Source organism: Talpa europaea (genome assembly GCF_964194135.1).
Source record: "Talpa europaea genome assembly, chromosome: 16".
Lineage (NCBI taxonomy): Eukaryota > Metazoa > Chordata > Mammalia > Eulipotyphla > Talpidae > Talpa > Talpa europaea.
In genome coordinates, this window is record NC_140084.1 from 34730218 (window position 1) to 34758094 (window position 27877).

The window sequence follows — 27877 nt, forward strand, 5'->3', positions numbered from 1 at the left end:
CTGCTCTGCTCCCCGCTCTGACTCTGGTGAGTTCTCTCACATTCCCAAGCTTCTGACTGTACCCGGTGCTTGTATAAATAAATAAATGACTCTCTAAATAAATAAATAAACAAATAAAATTTTAAAAAAAGTGTTCCCTTTCTTAGAGGTAATAGCTGTGAACTTTTATCGCAGTGATGGAGATGATGACAGTGGGCAGAACAGGAATGGATAGAATAATGTTCCATTTGCTTGTTTTCCCAAGGCTCCCTGATGCAGACTGGAAGCAAGGTGTGAGCCCTTGCTGGCTTATTTACTTAACAAGCATACCTAAAGGAATCCTCAAACCTTATCTGGAATGTTACATTTGAAGAAAATGGAATCATTATACCAGTTATGAGGGAATTGGGAGACTTTTGTTCTACATGATGATTTTCAGCACCTACTGTATGACAAACCTATTTGGAAAATGCTTTTGTTCCCCAACAACATAATGTCACGATTTTAAGAAATCGTTTTATTTTTATTTGTTGAAGTAATGGGTTGACATTGTTGTTTGTATTTGGAGGGTATAGAATCCCTCCCTTCAGGTGTTGTTAGTTACCATTGTGCTCCCATTACCAAAGCACCCCTAGTCCACCACCATAGTCCACTGTGCCCCCTCCCCACTTAGTCCTTGTTCCTTCCCTTCCCACACCCCCTCTAAATGTTACAGGACAGGGAGAGGGGCAGCCCAGACCCTGCAAACCTGCCTGCTCTAAAAAGGTTCTGCCATCTGCCGCATCAGCACAAACATATGAGACTTTAATGAAAAGGAACTTTAATACAATTAGTAAACAATACAGGAAAGGCAAAGAATATAGTTTCTAAATCAAGTGCCCAAAGTTACCCATCCCCTTGTGGGGAAAAGTCCACCCAAACAGGATTGGCCCAGAGCAAGCCCTGAAAGCCTGCCACAAGTCTAAAGCATCTTCCAGTGGGGACTCACAGAAAAGGATCAGAAACAACCAGACAAGTCTGGAAGGAAAAGAGCAAAATCAAAATCAAGATAAAAACCACCATGGTCACCTCCCCACGGGTCTCTCACCCACATCAGTGTCACCCAGTCCACGACCAAAAGGCAAACACGCTTTCTTCACATGTCTCTCGGCCCATGTGCCTCCTCCAGGTCTCCTTCTGGTTCCATCCTGCTTCCTTCCTTCTCAGTCTCCTCTGCAGCTGCTTCTCCCTGCTCATCCCCACCCTTCCTTGGGTGGGCCAGGAAATCTGGAATCTCCCCTTTTCCTTGGGAACATCCTGTTTTATCAGTTCTATAGTCAGTTTTCAAGAGTTAGTTTTTGAGTTTGGCTTTATCTAACCCTTTGTTTGGTTTCCTCTAGATTCCACATCTAAGTGACACCATCTGGTATTTGTAATGACAACTTGATTTCATCATTAAATAGAAGTATATTAGTATTAGAAGTATTCTTTATCCATCATCTGAAATCATCTTGTTATTTTGGGTAAAATAAGCTGTAGTTTATCAAAGGGACTCAGTGTCTGAGTTCAAACTACAATTGGATAACATTCTTCAGATTTAATTTTTCCTTTTGAGTTTATCGTTCACTGAATGTTTAGTTTCCTCTTGTTTTTGTTGCAATGGGAATAAACCTCCTGGTTGTCTGAGTTTGGGTTCCCCAGAAACAGGCACTGACTAAGATATGAATTTGATTGTAAGTAGTTTATCTTGGAGATGATCCCAAGGAATGCCTATAGGGAAGTGAGGGTGTGAGAGAGAAGGAAAGAGAGCCAATAATGTATATTATCAAGACAGCTACCACTGAGGGGAAATTCTGGAACACTGTAAATAAACACAAGAAAAGAGCTAATGCAATGCTACTCTACTAAAAGGAGGAGGAGCCTGGAATTTGATATGCTAACTCTTGTGATATGCTAACTCTTGAGTCTTCATTGGCTGCTTCTGTGGGGCCATTAACTCTCCCACAGTTCTGACAGGCAGTGGACAAAATGGGTTCTGGCACCAGAGAAACCTTCAGGCAAATAAATGCAGAAATTGTCAGTGATTTCTTGGGTAGGTGTACCCTGAAAAGATAATGCCAGGGTAATGGTTGGGGTACCAACAACTTCTTCTGTACCAGTGAAAATGGGTGACACCAATACAACAAGTGAGCTTTGCGAATAACAATGGGACTGATGTCATTAATTAGACACTTTTTTACTGCCCCCATAGGAGAATGGGCTTACACTGTAATTGCATTTTGCCTAGAGAGTTTTGAAGGTAGGATTTTGGTCTTCAGAGCATTGAGGGCTTTAGTAACAAGAGGAGTGTTTCATGTGTGTGAACAGCTTGCTGCAGGGCACAGCAGAAGCTTAGTAATTGGATTTTATCAAAAATGGTCCACAAGTCTGTAAATATAAAGGTAACTTCAAATGTGACTTTCAGTATGTTATACATTGCATCTTTCTGTGCTGAAATTAGCTTAATATTTTATGTTGGGCAACAATGAATATCCCCATGGGCTGCCAATGTGATTATACAGCAAATTGGAAAGAACATTCTTATGGGCTCACAGATACCCTGATATAACTGCTCCAAATTTATACTTGGTAAACATATGGTTGAATAAATTCCATAGTCTTGACGAGAGATCACTACTTCTGGGAACTATTTGTCTCTGACTCATTAAAAAAAAATGTATATTCTACAGTAAAAGGGATATTTTTATCTTTCCCGTTGCTGTGTTGGTAGCCTCTGCAGGAAAACCCAGCACAAAGAAGCTGTCCACAAGGGACTGTGGTGGAGGACTATGGGTGCTTTGGTGGTGGGGGAGCTAAGGTGACCACACCTGAGGATAAAGCTTATATTGACAAAATGTTAACACGTGCAATGGTATTTCACCAAAAAAAATGAAATTAAAAAATGTATGTGTGAAAGAAGGAAAAAAAGTTTTCCAACCATCCAAAATGAATAACAAGGAAAAAATTAATTGATAACCCGTTCTCAATAAAAATAAAGTATCTAATAAATTTTTGCTAAATGAATTAATGGAAGAATGGAATATGTGCGATTCTCAGGGTGTCTGCTCTCTTCTAAGGTCTGTATCACTTCTCAGTACCAGAGGATGTGGTTCTTGGCACTGCAATAGGGAGGGTGAAGGCCAATGATCAGGATATTGGTGAAAATGCACAGTCATCCTATGACATCATTGATGGAGACGGAACGGCTCTCTTCGAGATCACTTCTGACGCCCAGGCCCAGGATGGCATTATAAGACTAAGAAAGGTAAATGAAGGAAGATGATGAAACTTGGGTTTTGAAGTTTGTGGAGGTTGGGTGAACTCCCTGACATATCTTGATGCTGGTAGAGCTTTAGCTTCTTTATTTGCATAGAACTGGGGTGCAGCACAGAGGTGTGGGGGTGAGTGGATCCCCCAGAGACAGAGTGGGAAGCAGAACAGGCAGATCCACTGAAATACACTGCTGAGGGGAGCAGCAGGCGAGTGAGGAGAGGCCTGCTGAGCCATGTGGGTCAGCTTCCTGGCCGGGAATTGAACTCAGGCTTTAGAGGTGATAGTGCTGAGACTTAACCCCTAGCCCACCAGGGAGGCCCGGTTTAGCTTTTTTAGCCTTGAAAAAGTACAGTCCTTTAGCACCTCATATTCCTTGACCCCACTAAAATTTCAATAAAGCACTGGTAAACCCTTCCCATGGTGGTGAAAGCCTCCCATCCCATTCAGTATTTTTCTCCTGGGTCTGTCTCGATGCTTTTTACTCCTCTGCAGAGAGTTGCTTCATTCCTGTACAGAGCTCTCCAGCTATCTGAAGGCAGTCCTCAAACAGTGAGGGACAGAGATTGAAGAACAGCTTCTATTCTTTGCAGAAATTATTCTGAAGTATAGTGTCCATGGCTCATAAGAAGGTAGAAGCTGGGCCTCCCCGGTGGCACAGCGGTTGAGCACTGGGTTGCAAAGCTGCCCGCAGCCTCTGCAGCGCTGGTTCAATCCCCGGCCGCCAGGCAAGGGTCCCACATGGCGCGCAGACCTCTCCTGCCGCCCGCTGCTCCCTTCTGCAGTGTACTTCGTCAATCTGCCTGCTCTGCTCCCCGCTCTGGCTCTGGTGAATTCTCTCACCCTCCTGCACTTCTGACTGTACCCAGTGCTTGTATAAATAAATAAATAAATCTTAAAAAAAAAAAGGAGGTAGAAACCATAGTTGCCCACAGAGGTGGCAAATCCTATGGCCTTTAAGCCTCCTCTGTGTCACTCTCCTCATGTCTGTGTTCTTGCCTCAGGGAATATCGCCACAAAATAGGTTGAAACTTCCTAAGTCTTTATTGGAGACTTTCAGGGAAACTCAAGGACAGGGCAGTAGCTTCAGTTTTCCAGCTAGTTCTAACTCAGGGAGGACAAGCTACCTGCTACCATGGGGTGCTCCAAATTGCACATCAGAAGTCCAAGAATGATGGTAAATGATGACTCATTTTTGAAAGGAACATCTCCATCAATAGTACAAACAATAGCTGACAGTTTGCAACTCTTTTTGCTGGCAACCACTTTGTTGTTGTTGTGTGTTTGTGTGTGTGTATGATGGTCGGTGTCTACACAATAGTTTCCATATTTACATCTCAACATGTCTTCATTCCTTAAAAAATGTGTGCAACACATTTTATTCTTTCATGGACACACATTTGCAAGGAAAAAAATACCTTTCATGCTCATCAGGAGTATTTTGTTCAATATTGTTCCTCGTGAACAATAGTCATGAAATAGTACAAATAAATTTTTAAGTAGCTTTACTTGTTCATATAGAAGAAGAAAGATGGTGGACCATACTCTTGGGAGCCACTTATTTCTCTTACTGTCCGGACCAGCATGACATTGGCATAACTCTAAGTTTCTGTCTGATTCTCGAGACATACCACGTGACAAAGGGAACTGTCTCCAGTGGTCATGCTCTTAAACTGGAATTTTCTGGACATGTTTTTGCATACATATTAAGTCTCAAAAACTTAATTTTGAGAAAAAAATGGACTGCATTTATTTTAACCCATTGCTGAGCAGCACTACCTTTAATACCTGCCTCAAATTTAGGATTAAGAGTTGTAAAGTATTTAAAAGCTCATGCCTGAAATGGAGTATAGTATAATTATACTTGAGTCAATTACCGCATAACCCAGAGCTAGTTTCCTTGGCTAATGATTCTTAATGTCATTTTTATTGTTATTATTAACTATTATCCATAGCTACAATAAGGTGCTTTTCTAAACTGAAGCAGTTAGGTATTTGCTATATTTTTATTCCCTGTTATTCATAAATTTGGAATCTTGTTCCACTCATGTTGACATCAAGAAGCACCTGTATTTTAGCCCTCGAGAATAATGTATAGGGAGTCAGTTTTGCACAACTCATGGCTTCTCTTAATTTTTTCCTCACAAAATACCAAGGACACCAGGATGTTTAAGTACATTATGCTGAGCTAAAAATTAAGCAGAGCGTCATCTGTTAGACTCACCAGTGTATGAAGAATTTGAAATTACAAAATTGTTACAGTAGGGGTGATTGGCAAATTGTGAAAATGCTGATGTCGAATGGTCTATTCATGGGTAGTAATTTCAGGATAGACAAGGAAGTAAGTATCTGCCTAGTTTACTATAAAATATTTAAAAAAAATGCAAGCTCTAGTTGAAATGAATTCAAATATAAAAATCAGCACAAAATTTTGAAATAAAAATATATATTTAAGCCTGTACAGGAGTTCTGAAAGAGTTCACTAATGCCAGCTTGTGTTCCAGCTTATTTTTTTTTTTCCAATCTGCATTGCAGATTGAAAGTTCTTTTTCTTATAAGAAATTGCAATGCAAATCTAGATTGTCTCTTTGAACCTGACAGACCTGCATCCTTGAATCTGGAGTATTCTGAGTTGCTGAGAATTGGACTGTAAAGGTTCTGATGTAGGTGGGCACCTGGTTATTTAAGGGGGACCATGCCCTTGTGTGTAATTCTGTCTTCCAAGGTCATTAACCAGAGTCTCTGGAATTTTTAATGGGAAGACATATTAATATATCAGAAACATTGTTTGGAATGGTGCTATGAGGTAATTTCTAATTGCTTCTAAGTGGCTGGTGGAAACACTGTCAGTCTCAGCTACCACCCTTCTGTCTAAGTGGAAACACAAGTAGGCCCTCCAGCTTCATATCACAAAACATATAACAGAGACCTTCTAGGAATGCCCTAAAAAATCATAAACCCCATTTTTGCCACATGATCAGTAGAGCAGCAATGTTCTGGAAGCGAAACAAGAAAACACTCTTTGTTGGGATTAGTGCTAAATTATGCTTTATTATGTCTCCTTGGACTAAACAATGATTATTTCTAGTTCTTTACATTTCACACACTGTTGCAGAAATGATAAAATATTCTTCCCAGCTAGAGATTGTGTTCGATGCTGCCTTATCTCCTACCAGCAGAGACCGATTAACTGGCTGATTGGTATGCAGGTCATGCCATCACTAGTAAAATTTTATTATTACTCTGAAGTGAAATTTTGATGGCACAATTCATGACTGTGAATATTTTGTGAATTCCGAGTGAAATGAGCAAAACAAAACAAAACAATAGGAGATTAGATTCACTGAGCTTGTATAATAAACAGATATCAATAAATGCCTGTAAAATTTACAGGTTGAATCTGGGGGAATGGAGAGTGATCCCATTAAGGCTCACAAATGGGCTTGAATGCACATAACTATCATCCATCAGCATTATACTCATTTGTTCTTGCTGCTGTGGTCATTAGCGAGAAACATTCATCTTTGTCATTTCTTAACAGCCTCTGGACTTTGAGACCAAAAAATCCTATACACTGAAGGTAGAGGCAGCCAATGTCCACATTGACCCACGTTTCAGCACCAGGGGACCCTTTAAAGATACTGCAACAGTTAAAATTGTTGTTGAAGATGCTGATGAGCCTCCTGTTTTCTCTTCGCCAACTTACCTCCTTGAAGTTCATGAAAATGCTGCTCTCAACTCCGTGATTGGACAAGTGACTGCTCGTGACCCGGATATCACTTCTAGTCCTATAAGGTATTTCTCTTTTAAAAGGAATTCTGGCTACATCAGATGACAAGCAAATCAATACGGAATGCAATTACGTTTATATTCTCTGAGGCTGCCTTTGGGAGTATGTTCACATGACCCAGGGATTTGGGCCAGATGCACTCTGTGTGGATGTGTGTGTGTTTGTGTTTGTGTTTGTGTGATGCACATGCATGTGCACACACCCCTACTAATAGCCAGGACTATCAAGATGGATAAAATTAGTCCAGCTTTCAGAGGTCTCCCAGAAAATGCAAAATTGCTAATGTTTTGCAGTGCATTTGGGTGGATCTTTTATATTCTTTTGCGTTGTTTGTGATTTTATCTCCTTTTCACGTTGGGAAAGTTTGCTGGCTTGTCTTTTTTCTCTGACAGTCACAGTGAATTATATATAAGAATTTTGAGCATGAGACCACTGTCTCAGTGCATTAGGAGGTGCCGATCTTATTTTTGTATTTGGCTTTGAAATTATCTTCTTATCATGGGCATTTCTGATAGGTCAGCATATCTGGATTGGTACCTTTTAGACTAAATCTTTCTCTGCCATTTCAAAAATACATTTTTGTTTATACTTTCTCTGCTCAGAATTTTCTACTTGAGATGAGAAATAATCCTTTATAAAAGTTTTTTCTGCCTTTTTTCTTTTTTAGAAATGAGACTCAATTCTGTTTTTTGCTTTTGAACTGTGTACATCTTTCCTCTTTTGACAGTCACTCAAATGACAGTCTAGGTACTCAAGCTAAATAGCTTTCTTCCAAAAAAAAAAAATAAAAACACTGAAAATCTATAACTTGCACACTGGTCTCCAAGGGTGAAGTGTTAGCTAATGATGTGTTTGAGTGTGGATTTCAAATACTGGCTTAGATATGTTTGTTGAAAAGACACAGGGAGACAAGAAAACTAGATACAGGAATACAGTTTTAGGGAATTATTCAGTTAATCTATGAGTTACATGTCCTCTCATTCCCACCTCAATTCATTTGTAATGGGGATGTTGGGTGGATATACATCTAATTACTTCATTCAGCGAAACTCGAGACACTGAGCTTTTTGGAGGTTTCATTTATTTATTATATCAAATGTGTTAAATTCCTATTACTTAAAGGATGCTGAAACTCTGTGTTCAGAAGTAAAATCAAGCAGAACAGTCATTGCCCCTCAAATAATTTGAGTTTAGGCAAAAAAGTATTTTTTTCAAATCCAGAAAAATTTTTTAGCACAAGGCATTTCTAAATACAGGATAATAGAGTGTGTATTGCACAGGCTACAAAATAACTTTCTTTCACAAGACCCAATCCCTAGAAATGTAAAACTCCTCCAGGATTTTTCTTTTAAAGAATTATTTTTTTTTATTTATACAAGAGCTGGGGTACAGACCAGAGGTGTGGGAGGGTGGGAAGATTCACCACAGACAGAATGGGGAGCACAAAAAGCAGACGGACCAAAGACACTGTTGAAGGGAGCATCAGGTGAGGCAGGAGAGGTCTGCCATGCCATGTGGGTATCTCTCTGGCCTGCCGGGAATCAAACTCTCACTACAGAGGCTGTAGACAGCTTCACAGTGCTGCACTTAAAAACCCGCTGCACCACTGGGGAGGAGCCACCCCAGTTCCCGGGATTTTGAAAAATGGCCAGGTTTCCTTTCTCAGTTCTAAAGAATTTCAACAAGCCAAAGACAAACAGAGTGCTCTGTATCTGGCTAAGGGATTTGTCTCTATCACAGGAAAACTATCAAATACAAGGACAGGAAATATCCTGAGAATTACATTCATATGGGCAGCCATTTTCTGACTCCATGGTAAATCCTGAAGTGGCAATTGCCACTTTCCTCACATCTCCAGAATGTGAATTAGTCCCATTTTCTTTTTTAAGATTTATTTATTTATGCATACGGGAATTGGAGTACAGGCCAGAGGTGTGGGGGATGGGTGAGTGAGAGGATTCACCAGAGACAGAGTGGGGAACAGAACAGGCAGACTGAAATACACTGCTGAGGAGAGCAGCAGGTGAGACAGGAGATGTCTGCTGCACCATGTGGGTAGTTCCCTGGCCAGGGATCAAACTCATGCTGCAGTGGCTGCGGACAGCCTCATAGGTTGAGTCTTAACCTCTTGTGCCACCAGGAAGGCCCCAAGATTTCCACTTTTGTCAGCAAGGAAGACAGAAGTGATCTACTGTTGGCTCTGGAGTACCCCACACTAATGGCCCTTAGGGTAGGTGGGAACTCAGACATCAGGGCAGTCACATATGAACTCCAAACATGTAATCCAAAACAGGGGGTACAGACTTCCGTGCAGAGATATGTTCTTTTTTTTTTTAACATCATTGTTCATATTTATACAATATTTGATTTCTTCCCTCAGGTATAAATCCCTGTAAAACTCCCACTATCGGGCCTCCCCAGTGGTGCAACTGGTTGAGTGCCTGTGAAGCTGTCCGCAGCCTCTGCAGTGCTGGTTCAATTCCCAGACAGCCAGGGAGAAACCCACATGGCGCGGCAGACCTCTCCTGCCTCGCCCGCTGCTCCCCTCAGCAGTGTCTTTGGTCCTTCTGCCTGTTCTGTTCCCTGCTCTGTCTCTGGTGAATCCTCTCACACTCCCACGCTTCTGACTGTACCTCAGTTCTTGTATAAATAAATAAATCTTAAAAAAAAAACCTTGCACTAGCACATCACCCATAAACTATCACCATAGTCTCTTATGCTCTTCCCTCCCCTATTTTGACCCTTCTTCCTCCCTCTTTCCTGCTGTATGTCTTGGATTTATAATTAACCTGCTAGTTTTGTCTCCCCCCACCACTGACCCATTGTTCAGTTCCCCTGTATTCCTCCTATAAGTGAAACTCCCCAATACTTTTATTTTTCATTCTGACTTATTTCACTGAACATAATCCCTTCCAGTTCCATCCATGTTGCCACAAATGGCATGAGTTAATCTTTTTGATTGCCAAATAGTATTCCATTGTGTATATATCACATCTTCTTGATGCAGTTATCTGTTTTGGGCATTTGGGTTGTTTCCATATCTTAGCTATTGTATAGTGCTGCAATAAACATAGAAGTGCAGGTATCTTTTCAAATTAATATTTTAGTGTCCTTTGGGTAGATTCCTAGGAATAAAATCTCTGGGTCATATAGTAGCTACATTTTCAGTAATTTGAGGGTCCTCACACACCTTTCCATAGTGATTGGACCAGTTTGCATTCCCACCAACAGTGTAGGAGAGTTCCTTTTTCTTTTCTTTTTTTTTTTTTAAAGATTTATTTATTATTATACAAGAACTGAGGTACAGGTCAGAGGCATGGCAGGGTGAGAAGATTCACCAGAGACAGAGCAGGGAGCAGAACAGCAGACAGACTGAAGACACTGCTGAGGAGTGCAGTGGGCAAGACAGGAGAGGTCTGCCACGTCATGTGGGTATCTCCCTGGCCAGCCAGGAATTGAACCAGCGCTACAGAGACTGTGGACAGCTTCACAGCACTGCGCTCAACATGCTGTGCCACTGGGGAGACCTGAGTTTCTTTCTCTTCATATCCTTGCCAACAGTTTTTGCTGCCATTTTTTTTTTTTTTTTAATATGGGCCATTCTTTCCTATGTGAGATGGTATCTCATTGTGGGTTTGATTTGCTTTTCCCTTATTAAAAGGGATGTTGAGCATGTTTCATATACCTGTTGGCCATTTGCATTTTTTCTTTGGAGAGGTGTCTTTTTAGCTTTTCCACCCATTTTTTGAGTGGCTTATTTTTGTTGAGTCATTTGAGCTCTTTGTAGATCTTTGAAATAAGTCTTTTATTGGGCCTCCCCTGGTGGCCCAGCGGTTGAGCGCTGGGCTACGAAGATGCCCGCTGCCTCTGCAGCACCAGTTCGATCCCCGGCCGCCCATGAGGGTCCCACATGGTGCGCAGACCTCTCCCGCCATGCCCGCTGCTCCCCTCAGCAGTGTACCTCGTCAGTCTGCCTGTTCTGCTCCCAGCTCTGTCTCTGGTGAATTCTGTCACCATTCCGCGCTTCTGACTGTACCCAGTGCTTATCTAAATAAATAAATAGAATATTAAAAAAAAAAGTCCCTTATCAGTTGGAGTGCAAATATTTTCTCTCAAACACTAAGGTATATCTTCTCTTGGTTATTTTTAATTTTTGATATTTTTCTTTTGCTATACAGAACCTTTTTAGTTAGATGTATTCCCAGCTGTTTACTGAGATACATTCTTAATCAGCTGGGAATGAGGTTAGGGGAAATTTCCACGCCAGAGTGACAGTTACCTCAAATTGGCTTGATTAAGGTGGTAAAAAATCCAGCTTCATAGTCCCCTGTATTTTGGGGCACATCTTCTTATCTACCCATTTACTGATGCGCAAATGGAGATTTACTGACCATAATTCAAACTGGGACTATGGAGATGGTGCATGGGTGAGCTGGTGGTAGAAATTCTATGGAGACTACACCTGAGAAAAGAAAGCAAACATTGCAAAAAAAAAAAGAAAAATTATATAAAATATATATATAAATAAATTTTAAAAAGAAGTAAATAACAAATTCACAGGTAATCAGTGATGACAATCCTTATAGCTGATGCTGCTGTTACTGCTATGGTTTATTATTGCCACTAGGGTGAAAGGCAAGTGTAGAGGAAGCTTGAATCTGCTCAGCCAACTGAAAGCATTTTGTTTTCAGGCAAAGTAAAGGGACTTCAGGCTGTGTTCCCAGAGGCGATGGACAGATAAAGTAACACTCAATAACAAGGACACGCCTGTACCCCTGATAGATGCCGGGCTAGGCTTTGGCATCAATAGCCTTACCAAAGGCTGGGGGAATATTGCTTGAAAGCTTTTACAACTGGGCTTGGCTGTGTTAATCAGAAGGCCAGCCCCACACGGGTCTGATTGGAGGTAGATTGGCTCCATGGGATAAGCATGTAAGAATCACCCACTGCATTTTTCAGCATCTGTTCTGCATTTCTTCAGTGGGTTTTTAATCCCCCCTATTGGGTTATGGAGAACAGCTTTTCTCTCTCTATGCACAATTGGTTAATTTGAGTAGAAAATTAAATTTCCTGACTAGCCAGAGCAATGCATAGTTCCTTATGAGTCTAGCAGACAGATTTAGTACCATTTAACCTTTTTAAACAGAACTAGAGGACAGGGATATTCAGGGAATTACCAAGTAACAAATGTTCTGCATTATTGTTTCTTGAGACTTTCATTTTTTTTAGACTGACAAGAATGTACCATCTTTTAGGGGAATGTTTACTTTGTCACCCAGCAGGCAAGAGGCATTTATGGTGGCATCTGCTCTGCTGAAACTTGCTGTCATTTATTGACTGGTCCACGTGTGTGTCCCAACCTCTTTTTAGAGGATCACATTGTCAAACTGAAACATTATTTATTTAAAAATTCTTATGTTTATGTCTTTATCTAACCTATATGTCTCCCTGTATCTTCTCTTCCAGGAGAAAATACACAGTTACATAGAGAAAAAATTCATCATCTCCCTCTTTCCCTTCCTGGAACATTAAGCATTTGCTAATTTATTTATTACTATAGGTTTTGTGTGTGTATATATACACATACATATATTTCTATGTATCTAGAGAACAAAGTTGTATTTTTTTTAAATGGGTATATTTTATTGCATGTAATATTTTTTTTGGGTGTAATAGAACTGGGGTGTAGGCCAGAGGTGTGGGATGGGTGTGAGAGGATTCACCAGAGACAGAGTAGGGAACAGAACAGGCGAATCTACTGAAATACACTGCTGAGGGGAGCAGTGGGTGAGACAGAAGAGGTCTGCTGCACCATGTGGGTCACCTCCCTGGCCAGGATCTAACTCAGGCTGTAGTGGTGACAGTGCTGTGACTTAACCTGTAGGCCACCAGAGAGGCCCCTGTGTAAATTTTTTTATTTAAGATTTATGTTTTGTTCAACCAAAGTTCAAACCCTGTTATCACTGTTATGCCCAGTCAGGCAGCTTGGCCCTGTTAATCTGAGACTCAGTTACCTCACTTGTAAAATGGGATAGTAACAACTTCCTCACAAGGTTAGGCGATGACTAGATGAAGTTATTATCTAAATACATGGTAATATTAGCATTAGTAAAATCAGTTAATGAAAGGTAAGCCATCATCCATATCTTTAAATGGAAATTTAAAACCTCCTACTTATTCTAGCAGATATTTTTCTACTAACAGTTGCTGACGCTATGCAGATTTGTGGTTCCTTCTTTAGCAGTTACATGCTAAATAGTCTAATTAACATCACTTAGTTGAATTTGCCCCTGCTACTGCTGTGAATATTGTTACTAATGAGTGCTTACTATGAGGCAGGAATGTGCTAAATAAACTCATTTCATTCTCTAACATCTCTATGATGTAATATACATAATACTCATTATCTTTGTTTAACAGATGAGGAAACTGAGGATAAAATGACAAGCTTGCTTAGTAACACATACAGCTGAGTGTGGGTGTTTGTGAGAATACAATGCCTGCTCTCTTCTTACCTGTGATCTCCATGATTCCACCTGTGGTACTACCTGTTGAGATAACTTAGCGGGACCAGTTTTGATTGAAATCATTAAGTGTTCATTTTTTTTTTTAAATGGTCTTATACAATTCAGGATGCCCACTAGGAGAGAAGGAAAACATACCAGTCTGTGGAATTAGCTAGAATGACAGAATGACGGTAGAGTATTCCTTGTTCCTGCAGCCATCCCTGCTGTAGGGGTTTGTTACTATTGGCTGGGAGCCAAATTGTGAGTGAGGGAAAAGGAAAAACACTGTTGTTATTTGATGAATCAAACCTGGTGCAAAATTCCTATGTTGTACTATTTCACTTAATGCTCACAAAACCATGTGAAGTAGTCAGTATCATCCCAGCTTTATAGAGGATGCCAGAGGATCTGCAAGGGTGCTATACAAATGGGAACCCTGTAAGGGTTTATACTCATACTTCTTACCATTGATCCTCTGTCTGTGCTTGCTGTGTTAGTTCCTGACATCTTTCATGAGGAGTAGGATGACGATAGCTAATGTACACTGAACCCATACCTTGTGACAGACACTCTGGAATTATATGCATCCAGTTATTCATAGTTAAGGTAAAAGATCTCTGGCTTGGAGTGCATATTAAATGCAAGTCAGTACTTTCATGCAAACCTCTGGGGGCCTCCAGTTTATCTCAAATGTGTATTTGGTGTCACCATGGCGTTAGAATGGCACATTTTGCAGAGAGTTGTTCCTCGTTCTTTCAGAGCATTCACCTTGAGTGACTGCGTGAATTGCTTAAATTAAGAGTGGGGATGATGGCCATTCAGCCAGCAAAGTAGGTTGACACACGATCACAGTGGCCTCACTGCTTTGTTGTCCTATTTCCTCTCTTGAATGCAAGTGCCCACTCAACACAAGAGCTTTGCTTCCCACCCCCCACCCCACTTGTATTCTGGCATTTTTATAATTCACCTCAGTTACAGGCTCGCTGCTAATGAGCTCCTCTGCTGAAAACACTCCTTACGGTCTTGGTATTCGATGATGCTAAAGTGGAAATATTTCATACTGTTCAGAACCTGACATTCCTTTGGAGAGTAGACTGTATATTACCGACTTGCTCCTCAATCTTGCGGTAACTCTCAGATTTGGTAAGGGCCTAGACTTTTTCTTTTTTAATTGTGACAAGGATACTTAACATGAGATCGACCCTCTGAACAGATTTTTAAATGTACAATACAGTATTGTTAACAGAAGGCACAATGGTGTACAACAGATCTCTGGAATTTACTCATCTTAACTGAGCTCCCCGCCCCTCTCCCCACTCCTACTCACAGTCCCTGGCAGCTGCCATTCTACTGTCTGCTTCTATCACTTTAACTATTTTAGAACCCTTCTATCAGTGAAATCATGGTGTATTTGTCCTCCTACAATTGGATCATTTCACTGAGCACAATTCCTCCAGGTGCATCTGTGTGGTCACATCCTAGCCTTCTTTATCAGGCTGAATACTATTTCCTTCTGTCTATCTACCACATTTTCTTTGTCTGTTCATCCATTGCTGGGCATTTAGGTTGTTTCTCTGGCTTGGCTGTCGTAAATAGTGCCGCAATGAATATGGAAGGGCTAGAATACTCTTGAAACCCTGGTATCAATTCTTTTCATTAAATATACAGAAGAGGGATTACTGGGTCACATGGTAATTCTGTTTTTATTTCTCTTAGGAACTTTCCTACTGTTTTTCATAGTGACTCTACCCTTGTGCATTCCTGCCAATTGTTCACAAGTGTCTAGTACCATGTCCTAGACTTAAAAATAATCAAAGCTTGGTCTTTTAATTCCTGAACAGTCTTAGCCTGATGAAACTATGATAGTCTCTCAATTCAAAAGTACCAAATCTTCCAAATCAGTGTTTCAAAAATATCACCTGCTAATTCAACTAATTGTAATTAATTAATTAATTCAGTTATATATTTACTTAGCTACATAGCTGTTTAATCATGTATTCACATTTGTATATGTTTACTGTATGTGTGTGTACATATGTAGACACAGCGTGCCTCTTGTTGAGTATTAATTTGGAGTGTGGATTTTATGTTTATCTTTTTCTCTTCCTTTTTATTTTTCCTTGTTTTCTCTCTCTCACTATCATTCTAAAGAAATGTTTTGGGTAGAAAAAGGCCTCCTGTTTCTCCTTAGAGGAATAATAAATAAGATGTGATGCAAGGACCTTAGAATTCTAGGACCAGCAGAACTCAGATAATATTATTTATTAAAGCAGTTAGAGCAACCAGTAGAGCAATTAGAGGCAAAAAGCAGAAAACTTGTAGATAGAATTTTTGATACTCAAAGTGCATGCGAGAAAATGTTAAAATGGTTTCTTTAGGCATAATAACAAAAGCTAGAATGAAATTAAACAGTGAGAAAGAAACAGTTGGAGTTCAGTGAAATATAATAACTGATTCATAACTAAGGGCTTTATTTCATTATATGTGGCTCTAAATAGCATCTTCACTTGCAGTTGCCTCAAAATTGTAGCTTCCTATAAATTTTCCATATAGAGCCTGCAAACCAATGTTTAGCAAAACATGTTTTATAATATAAAAGTGCATTTATGCCTATTAAATTTGAGGAAAAAATAGATAGATTCTGTTTTTCCCCAAAAGCAGAATCTCCCTGTGATCTAAAGAACACTCTTGGGACTAACAACCTGGCCAGTTTGAATTTGAATTTCTTTGCACTAGATCTTCACAGGTAATTTACCTATTTTTAGTTTCTAATTTATTTTTCAATTGCAGTAATGTTGGTTTACATCATGGTTTATAGTTGGGGAATATAGAACCTCCCCCTCTTTCGAGTATTATGGCCATAATGCATCCACCAACTAAGCAACTTCACAGGTAATTTAATTTACTAACATGTATTGCACTTTCTAAGGAGAGAATGTAGGCCGTGCATTTGATCTTTGAACTTTGTACAGTTTTTTGGAACATCTGGGGCACTGTCAGGCTCCTAATGCATCAAGCATTGTAAATATCATGACACTATCCTAACGGAATGTGATATTTTTATTACTACCTGATATTCTTCACTCCTTTTTCTTTCTGTAGAGCCCACTTAAGGGAGGACCCATGACATCAGTGAATTTCTGACTCTAATACACTAGACCAGGGGTCAGCAAACCACAGCCTGTAGGCCAACTATGGCCTACCACAATTTTTAAAAACAAAGTTTTGTAGGGACACAGCCACCCTCATTCTGTTATGCCCTCAATTACAGAGTTGAGTGTTGTGACAGAGACAGTAGAATCCACCAAGCCTAAGATATTCACAAAAAAGTTGGCCAGCCTCTACACTGGTGTTTGGGGCTAATAGGCATTTGAATTTTCATCAGTAATTTGAATAGTTGGCTTCCACATCATTCTAGGATCTTATTCTGTCTCAGAAACTCTTTAAGATAAGATTTAAAAATATATATATTGTTTTTAAAGACTTATTTATTTATGCATACAAGAACTGGGGTACAGGCCAGAGGTGTGGAGGTTGAAAGGATTCACCAGAGACAGAGTGGGGAACAGAACAGACAGATTTACTGAAATATACTGCTGAGGAGAGCAGCATGCGAGTCAGGAGAGGTCTGTTGTGCCATATGGGTAGCTCCCTGGCTGGGGATCAAATTCATGCTGCAGTGGCTGTGGTTAGCTTCATAGTGCTGAGACTTAACGCCTTGTGCGCCACCAGGGAGGCCCCAAAGATGAGATTTTTAAAACATTTAAAATCTAATAGCAATCAAAGAAATTCAAGTTTGCCAGGAAAATCTGGCAGATTTTCAGCTAGTGTAGCTTTGGGAAAAATCCCCATAACTACCACAGAGGCATGGAAAGGCATCCTGAAAAATACTGTGATGCTTACATGTTTGGAGGGGGGATTTTATTGGTTTATGGCTTGAACTGATTATAAAACCCTATTTTTCTTCTGGCTCCTTCCATTCTCCAGACCTCAGTGAGGATCATGCAGGGCTTTTGGAATTGAGGCTAGTGGACAGCCTTAGCCAGACTCTAGTCTCTGCACATTTTAATATCTTGGCAAATACCCTGATTCCAGCAACACTTATTTCTCCATCTAAAAGCTTGAGGTGGCATGAAATAGAATTTCACTTGGAATTGACTTGCTGTAATGTATTAAACAAACTCTAACATGTATTCTCCAGTGTGAGGCTAATATTCCAACAAGTGATACTGAAAATATTCTATGGGTCTTTGTTTCTGCATATTTAGTCTTTGAGTAAATATGCCTTTCATATATACTTTATTTACACTTTATTACATTAACTCATCTAGAGATGACACATTTTCTTATTCCCATTAAATGAATGTGTTACAGGTCATTTTCCCCTGGAAGTAGTTGGAGTTTGAAGTACAAGATGTATGGTAGGGATCAGCACCTGTATAAGGAAGGCAACAGAAGCTTGGTGGCAGAGGAATAAATCAAAGTGTAATATGGTTCCAGCAAAAATGTTGGCCCAACACACTGGGTCTCTCTGGGGTGAATACTGATCATCCGAGGAGGTGTACATCTTGCCAAAATAGGAGGCTCTTTCTCCCTCCACTTGCTTAATCTCCAGTTAGCATCCAAAAAGAATACTCCCCACCAGTGAGGCAGATTCTAAGAAGCAGATAGGTGGGGGCTGCCTGGATGGGCATGTGACCTCTTTGCTAGTAGTTTGGCCAAATTCACTTGCTGGTCTTCTAGCTTCTAAATCCTCCTATAGCCACCACTTTGAGCTCATGGTGCTTTCCCTAAATGTGTTATTGTTCTGCACTTTAAAAAGCAAACACTAAAATGGCAAATCTATTTTGCGGAAGTGTTACCGGTGTGCTATGCTAATCCTGGCTCTCAATTATCAAAAGGTGTTAAACTGAAGGTATTAATCAAACTTTTTTTTTTTAAAAAAGTGATCTAGAATAGTAAAATAGCAGAAGAATCTCGAAAGAAAAACAGTTGGAAAGTGCTGATCTGAGGTTGAAAAAGTTGTTGATTTGGGTTTGGGTTTTCTGATTGGTGAAGTTTCTGTCCCCTCTAGGGAATAAAACTTAATAATAACATTTATATTCTGAGAGAAACAAAGATGCTTGTGTATGCTGAGCAGTGTTATCTAACATTATTATTCTCATAAGGCAAAATAAATCCCCTATTTTGCATCCCAACAAAGGGAGATTGACATCCTTATCTGATGTTCAAATATTTATGGGAGTCATTTCAACCAAGCCGTTTTTTCCCCTTATATTTCTACATTCTGATTTGACACAATGTATTATACAACCTTGCTTTTGATAAAGGACAATCAGATTTGACTTAGTAGCACAGAGGAAAACATAATATTGCATATTTTAAGAAAAGAGCATGTTAAAAATGGAGAAATGCCATTTCCACCCATCTATCGAATATTTATTAGCTCTACCCTGCATGTTTGAAGTCAGTTTGGGGTGGAATAGACCTAGTTGAAGTTCTTTTCAAATGGGCCTCAGGATACGAATCAAATTTGGGATGGTCTACTGAGGTCTGGTAGCTTCACGGTAAATGAGAATAAGATTTATGAAAGTCCTTAGGAAGGATCAAAGTTATGGAATATATATTTAATGGTGCTGAGGACAGGAAAAGACCTAAATGCTCTTCCAAAGCTGGGTCTGAAGATGGACAGAAAAGGTATGGAATGGGAGCAGGGCCCAGTGTGATAAAGAGAAAGTGTGTGAAGAAGAAGCAATGTTTGTGTCCTGTGTATTACACATCAAGTAGACGATATTGGACTTTGTACCCAAGTCCCCAAGCATATGGCAAGGCATTATATTTAGGGATGTGCATTTTGGTGTAAAATACTTTTCCCCCTGTTAAGAATAAAAATGGTTTAACAGTGAAATAGTGTGCTTTTTTAAAAAGATTTATTTATGCATACAAGAACTGGGGTACAGGCCAGAGGTGCAGAGTGGGGGATGAGAGGATTTATCAGAGAGAGAGAGTGGCAGACTCTCAGAGAGAGACAGGCAGACTGACTGAAATACACTGCTGAAGGGAGCAGTGGACAAGGCAAGAGAGGTCTGCTGAGCCATGTGTGTTGCTCCCTGGCCGGCTGGGGATCTAACTCGTGCTGCAGAGGCTGCAGATAGCTTCATAGTGCTGTGCTTAACCCCTTGCGCCACCAGGGAGGCCCCACAGTGTGCTTATATTATTACTATTGTCTAGAGAAATAAACAGGCCATTACAATATAAATGCATTCCTAGCCCTTAAAGCCACACCTTATGCACCTGTTAATTCCCAGCAATTACTGAAAGCCCTTAGATTTGCTAAATGAACCTGAATGTCCAATAAAACTTTGGAGTATATATTATTATATGACATTAAAAAATGCTTTTATGTAGTTATGCATTACTCTCTTACTGCTTCTTGGGTGTGCGTATTTTCCATAAACACTTTTCTCTATAGGGTAAATGATTTTGAACAGAATTGTACAAACTTAGATAACCAAATACCACCATCCTAATGGCTATCCAAATTTTAGTAAGTTTGTTATGTGTCAGATATACTATGTTTAGAATACTATACTTATTCTTTTACTGATTTTATGACTAGGGGAAAAATACATCTTACCCTCACTTTACAACTACGGACATCATTGAGAGTGAAGAAAAATTACACAGGCTTCTTTCGTTTTTAAAGCGGATTAAATGAAAAATTAGCATACAGGGCTTAGCAGAGAGACTAAATATTAGGAAGGACACAATAAATACATTAAATATATTAGTTGCTCTTAGTTCTGGGTATGGTCAAATTGTTCAGACTGCAGTGTGGCCACGTGTTGTTTTTTCTCCCCTAATCTCACATCATCTCTGCTCTGTTGTCTAGGCAGCATTCATCAACCTTGCATGTGCTTTCATATGGAGAGAAGTCACCATTGGCATGCTTAACATTCCCCAAGGGTATCTTTTTTTTTTTTAAGGATTTATTTATTTATGCATACAAGAGCTGGAGGACAGGCCAGAGGTGCTGGGGGTGAGAGGATTCACCAGAGACAGAGCGGGGAGCAGAGCAGGCAGATTGACCAAAGTGCACTGCTGAGAGGAGTAGTAGGCAAGCCAGGAGAGGTCTTCTGCTGCACCATGTGAGAGGAGTAGTAGGCAAGCCAGGAGAGGTCTTCTGCTGCACCATGTGGATAGCTCTCTGGTCAGGGATTGAACTTGTGCTGCAGTAGCTGCGGACAGCTTCATAGGTTGTGTCTCAATGCCTTGCACCACCAGAGAGGCCCTCCCGAGGGTATCTTTTAAAGGAGTTGAAGGATACTTTCATGTCTAGATTGCCCTTGGCATTCCAAGGTCTTTGTGGACCAATGGAGCTTTATGGGATTTGGGTGGGATTCCTGTGTGCTCAGGGCAAACAGCAGGAATCAAGGTCATCTGAAGAACCTCACTATATACCACTCCATCCTCACTACTCTAATCTCCCATCACAGAAAAGCACACATCAGAGGTAAATTTCATATGACCACCGGAAGTTCCAGATTTCTTTCATTTCTAGCAGGATTTAATCATCTTTTGCTAATATGTATGTGACTGTTTCTGACTAGGTTGGTGTATTTGAACAGCGTAGAAATGGCTAAAAGGAGACTAGTGATAAAGTATGGGTCTAATTTGAAAAGCAATATAGGTTTATAGAAGAGGCTGTGAGTCTTCCATTAGGGTGTTTCTAAAATCAGTTTTAACAGTGAACTTATGTAGTGTATATATACACTTGTGAATTCTCGATGATGAATGCCTGAAACTTATATAAAGTTATAATGCTATGTCACTTCATTAGAAAAAGATGTTTCTTCTACTCTCCTCTAACTCATTTACTTTCCACAACCAAGTAATCACATATTCTTTATTTTATTTTCTAAGTTCAAACACTATCATCTCCAATGTGAGTAGTTACAAAAGTCCCATCAGCCTGTTCATCCCCACACAGTGGCCAAAATGATCTCTAACTCACATTAAATCTGTCGTGTCCCGGGGCCTCCCCTGGTGGCGCAGGTGGTTGAGCGCCATGCTGTGAAGCTGTCCGCAGCCTCTGCAGCGCTGGTTCAATACCGGCCGGCCGGCGAGGGTCCCACATGGTGCAGCGGACCCCTCCTGTCTCACCTGCTGCTCCCCTCAGCAGTGTGTTTCGTCAGTCTGCCTGTGTTGTTCCCCGCTCTGGCTCTGGTGAACCCTTTCACCCTCCCTCGCATCTGGCCTATATCCCGGTTCTTGTATAAATAAACAAATAAATAAATCTTTCTTTAAAAACTGAAAAAAGTAAATAAATCAGTGGTGTCCAACTTGGTAGCCACTAGCCACATGTGGCTCTCTGAATTGAAAGAAGAGTAAATTCAATTCAATAACAATTCCAGTTACTCCTTTATATGAGCTAAATTTCAGGGTCTACAAAGCCACGCGTAGCTAGTGGTCACCGTATTAGAACAGCTCAGAACATATTTCTACATCACAGAAAGTTCTCTGGAGCTCAATAGTGGTTTCAGTGGTTTTTCCTATAGGTAAAAAAAAATCCTTAGCCACATTCCCAAGGTACTTCATGATGTATTCCTGATGCTTTCCTTGCAGTCAATCTTGAATGTCAGCCACAACTGCTTTGTTAACACCTTCAAGTCTTCTAAAAGTCTTCCTAACTCAGAATCTTCATGTTTGCTATTTCCTTTGAAAATATTTTTGTAACATTTTGGACATCATAGACCTTTTCTTTTTCTTTTTTTTTCTTCATGGATATAAGCTTTCAACAGGCATATTCACCTTCATTGTCTTTCTCTACATGTAGATTCATTTATGAAAGAGCCTGTCTTGCATGCGACACAATGCCTTAAGTGAGCGTAAGGAGATACTAAATAGAAAGTGAATAAAGGAAGGAAAGGATGACATGGAAAGAAATTATGGAGGAGAAATAAAAGAACACTCATTTGTCAGACCTCTCACCAAACCTAGTCTGGTCCTTTAACTTTATAACTTCATAAATAAATAGACCCAAACTCTCAAGATTTTCTATGTAAATACCTTACGGCTGTGGACTTTGCCCTACATAGTTTATCTGGAAAATTCCTGCTCATTCTTGCAGTCCCAAAACAAATGGTAATCCTTTTGGTATCATCTCTAACTACCATCACTATTTTCCAGGGGTGTTTGGAGATCCTTACCCACAGCTGTATAAATATTACCATTAAAGGGCCTCCCCAGTGGTGCAGCGGTTGAGCACTGGGTTGCGAAGCTGCCCGCGGCCTCTGCGGCACCTGTTCAATCCCCGGCTGCTCCTCGGCCACCGGAGGAGGGTCCCACATGGCGCGCAGACCTCTCCTGCCGCCCGCTGCTCCCCTCAGCAGTGTACTTCGGTCCTTCTGCCTGCTCTGCTCCCCGCTCTGGCTCTGGTGAATTCTCTCACCCTCCCACGCTTCTGACTGTACCCAGTGCATGTATAAACAAAACAAACAAACAAACAAACAAACAAATAAATAAATAAAACATACCTCTATTTTAAAAAAAAAATATTACCATTAAAGAATTTGTCACTTTTCATCATTAGCAGTGAGAAGGTCACAGCCATTTCATCTGAGAGAGGAAGCTTTGTTGAAACAATTAGTATTATACTTGCCATCAGGAAAATGTTATTGAAATAAAAATAATTTTTTGAATTTAGCCTCTGCACTTTGTGTAAAGCTGCATTTACTTTGTTTTATTTGTTGTTATATCATATTTAGAATTCTCAGTTATTAAAGAATCTTTTGATAACTCAGAAAAAAATTAAAATTCTCCAAAGGTATTATATAAATATTGAAAACTTGATCATGAGTCAAGTTTTATCTGTGATTCAATCTAAAAAGAATTTTTTTTTTTTGCTTGTGTGGGTGCAGAAAGATACACATGAAATTGTGGCTTCATGATGTTATTTTAACAAGGGATATGTGGAACAAATTATGAAACAAAATGCACACTCAGAAAGTGGGGCCTCATAGGAACTGAATTATTTGGAATCTGATTTCCATTTTGGCTCTAAATAAAGTGGTTGTGACTATATTGGGTGAATCTGCTTCATCCTTTGGGTGAAAACAGTGAGTCGAAATATAACAACATTATGATTCTTCCCACATGGATATCAAACACCAGTATTTGTTGTTATTTAAAAAAAAAAAAACCTAGATATTTTGTACAGCATATTCTAAACATAATGGCAAATAGTCCATGTAAAAAAACACTTTTTTTTTAAGTCTAATTTGGGATTTACCTAAACCTTTTAAAGAAAGTAATCTCATTGTTCACCTATTTTAAATGAAGAAACTGAACAGTTGACTTGGAGAAATTACGGCTATTTCTTGGGGAAAAAAATCAATTTTTTCCCATAAATATTACAGTGGAAAGTGTGTACTTCAGAAAAGTTTTTCTGAATGTTTGCTATTTATCTGATTATTAAGATCAGTTTGCTAATGTTGCCCTGAAGCCATCGGGAGTAAGAACAGAACAGAAGACTCCTTGATATTGGGAACTTGGTTCTGAAAATGTTCTTGACATTATTCTTGTCACATATTCTTGTCTCTTTATTACAAGTAAGGAACAGTCATTGAGTGATGGACAGATGTTCCCTGTAGATAGTCATTGGAGGAAGATGGAAGGGAAGAGGCGGGAGATGCTTTAAATGAATAAATGAATGCATGAATGAATGAAGGAGTATACATACAATATTTGGACAAGGACACCACATCTTAGCCACACATGTAAACACAGGGGGTAGGATTTTGTAACCAAATGTTGGAATGAAATGTAAATAATTGTACTAGAGGAAATGTTATGAGTAACAGTTATTATTTAATAACAAAGGTAATAGCAATTCTTAACAAAATGCTATATTCCAACACAATAATATCCATTTGGCCATTTTGACCTATTCTCAGATCTGCACCATTGTCATCTTCTTAAGTTTATTACTGATCTCTGCAAGCTACTCTGAATTGAGTAAATTGGTGACATCAGTTTGTGTTCCTGGTCATAGTACTTTATGTTAAAAAAGAATCTCCAATTAAGCACATAAGTAGGAATTTCCCTACATCCATAGTCTTTACTTCACAGAGTAAAATTATGAAGTCCTTAGCACTTACTCCTAAGACATAATGTAAAGGAACAGTAGTATTAAAACCAACCAAGATATTTGCTAGGGTCTCAATGAGAAAGTTTAAATAGGGCTTCTGTGAATACTGGTTATCAAGGATGATGCAATTTCTACAATGTATCTGCAGTGTCATACTAAAAAGAGAATGTCAGGCCTCCCTGGTGGCACAGCGGGTTGAGCACAGCGCTGTGAAGCTGTCTGCGGCCTCTGCAGTGCAGGATTGATTCCCAGCCAGCCAGGGAGTTACCTACATGGTGCAGCAGACCTCTCCTGTCTTGCCTGCGGCTCCCCTCAGCAGTGCCTTCTGTCCTACCTGTTCTGCTCCCTACTCTGTCTCTAGTGAATCCTCTCCCCCTCCAGCACCTCTGACCTGTACCCCAGCTCTTGTATAAAGAAATAAATCTTTTAAATAAATAAATAAATAAATAAATAAAAAGGGAATGTCTATTTCCAGAACTTCCATCATTAGATGTTAACATGACCCAAGGAGCCCATTTTCTCACATGTCACTTCCCACTGTGTTAACAAGAAGTTTCTTCTTATTGTGGCAGGAAGACGACTCTCCAAAGGCTATTCAGCTCTTCTCAAAAGGAAGTCTTTTGTCTAATGCATCTTAAGTAGTTCTGAAAAGGAACAGCAAATCCAATACATGCATATTTTTTTTAAAAAATTAGAATGAAGATTTCAATAATGGAGATCCAAGTCCTGTGACTTTTAAGATAAAAATTTGAAACCTCTGAACTTTTCAGCAGAAATAGTATGTGACACCCTTATTAATACTTTATTTATTGAGCTTATGTCCTATCCCAACAACTCCCTTTCTGCATATTTACTTAGCACTTATTCTGCACATAATAGAAATCCATGCTCCATAAATGTATATCCTTATAATAACCAGTTACTGAGTAACTTCAATGCAAAAATCCAACCAATGTGATATCATTATATATTACTTAAAATGTCCTAGACTCTAAGAGATGAATATATCTTGTACTCATTCTATAAGAAACTAGGAAGAAGAGATTGAATAAAGGAAAAAACCTTTAGTACTATATTTGATTTAATAAATCAAATAACTATGTTGAGTCAGGATTTGGGGGTTGCTTAGCAATTCTTAGGAGTCTTTCTCATAAAGTCTATCAGGCAATAAAATGTGTGAAATGTCTACTAGGCAGTGAGGGGCTTCTTGAAATAGTTGAGGTAGACTTTGAAGTGAATTTTAAGCTAAGTCATTTTCCCCCATCAAGTTCCTCCCATTGTGTGATCTCGTAATATTATGACATTCTTACCTCTAATCTTACTAAAGGGCTATATTTATAGCCTATTTTATAAATTCTTATGACTCACCCCATAAAGTCTGTCATGAACTGGAACTTTAAAAAATGAGAAAAATATATCTTCCTCTATTCAAGTTAGGAGAGTTACAAAACACTCAATTGTTTTCTCAGTTTTGTGCTATTTATAAACCATTAGGAAAGACACATTCTCCACCATCTTCCAAGTAGGAAGTTTATTAAAATTTTAAGTTTATTAAAATTTAATTTAGCGGGGATATAATAACTGGTGGTGGTGGTGGTGGTGGTGGTGATGATGATGATGATGATGATGATGATGATGATGAATAGATTTTTAGCACCTACTAAGTATCAGAGTCTGATTTATGTTTTAAGTGTTCCCGATTACCTTTGTGATATGATTACTTCATAGTTGACTAGTAAAGTGATTTAGGCTCAGTGGAGTTCTTAATTATTTCTATAATACATAAATAATAGAATTTATTCCAAATTTGAGGTCTGCATGACACAGAATTGAATAAGGGGTGAAATGAACATTAAAAATACAACTTCCAAAATCCTCTCAGTGTTCTCAGTGCTTTATCTATGTGGGAAGTTCTAGACAGCAATCAAATAGCCATGGAATCTGTTTCAGATTTGAGATTCATGAGTATCAGTGATGAGATTGATTCTCGTTTATTGTAGCCTCTGGGAAATTGGTTGGTGCATGAATGTGTGAAATATCAGCAGTGAGATAATAGAATTACTAGAATCTAGCAATGCCTATAAAGTTTATTTATGAATATGATATAGAAAGTGATAATTAATCCTCTGGACATTCCTTAGCTCTTTTAAGAGTCACAGTGTACACAGCATCTGGAGCAAAACACATGTCTGTTCAGTTGTTTTACACTTAAACTTGGAAGCTCTTTGGTATAATTGACAATAATTGCTCCCCAAGAAAATGGCTGTTGGTCTCTTTCCATAATACCACAGATTCAAATGCTTTGCAGGAACTCTTACTCATGCTCAGGATTCTGCTGAGAGCACTGTTAATCCATATGTGATTCGGGTTTCTTAAATCCTTTCTGAATTGCTGTAATCATCCTGGGTATTAGGAATGGTGTTGGATTGTAAATACCTGGTGCAGAGATGCAAGTCAGTGTCTTAATTTTCTTTGTAGTCTTTATTAAATCAGGCATTTCTTTTTAGTCGTTACTAACTCAGGATCTATTATTTCATATTGCATGATTTGTTCAAGGAATTTAACAATGAAAAAAAGTCAATAAAATTAAACACATTTTAATAGTATTCCAAACTGTTTAATGATGCTTGCCTTTGGTGGGGGAGATTTGACAGAAATGGCTTTTTTTCCTATGGTATTTGCATCTGGTATAGAGGACATAAATACCACTTCTGATGACAAAGAAATAGCTAAAAGGAAGAAGGAATTATTTATATCTCTAATTGTGCATCTTTATCTATCTATCTTCAGAGGTAGATATATATACCAACAAATAAAATACATATAAATAAGTAGCTAGACAGAATATACCTAAATATATACAGTTTGCAATAAAATCTACTAAAGCACAATGTCAACAATGCAAAACTACAGGTGGGGGATTATGGGAAATTTACATTTTTCTCATTTCCATGTAATAACATAGTCTTATTCTTGACTGCATAATAAATGAACACAGGACATGTAGAAAAAAAAGAAGACATTCTCACCACTAAATAGCCATGGAATGTTTTATACTTAGGGTTAATGAGTATCAGTGAATAGAGAGATTTCAGAAGCACTTTATAGGAAGTCACCTTAACCTTGAAGACTTTCTTAAGTACTACTCATTCCTAGAACGGGAAT

The 27877-nt window shown here is 39.2% G+C and overlaps 1 protein-coding gene across 1 annotated transcript in view; it reads left to right on the forward strand.

Moving 5' to 3' along the window:
* Positions 1–27877, forward strand: part of CDH8 (cadherin 8) — a gene marked incomplete at its 3' end in the record, with an annotated part of 355245 nt that overhangs the window by 204415 nt on the left and 122953 nt on the right. Inside the window, exons 5-6 of the mRNA XM_084256775.1 lie at positions 3075–3262; positions 6809–7062. Coding sequence (XP_084112901.1) covers positions 3075–3262; positions 6809–7062 — 442 coding nt within the window. The remainder of the gene's footprint in view (positions 1–3074; positions 3263–6808; positions 7063–27877) is intronic.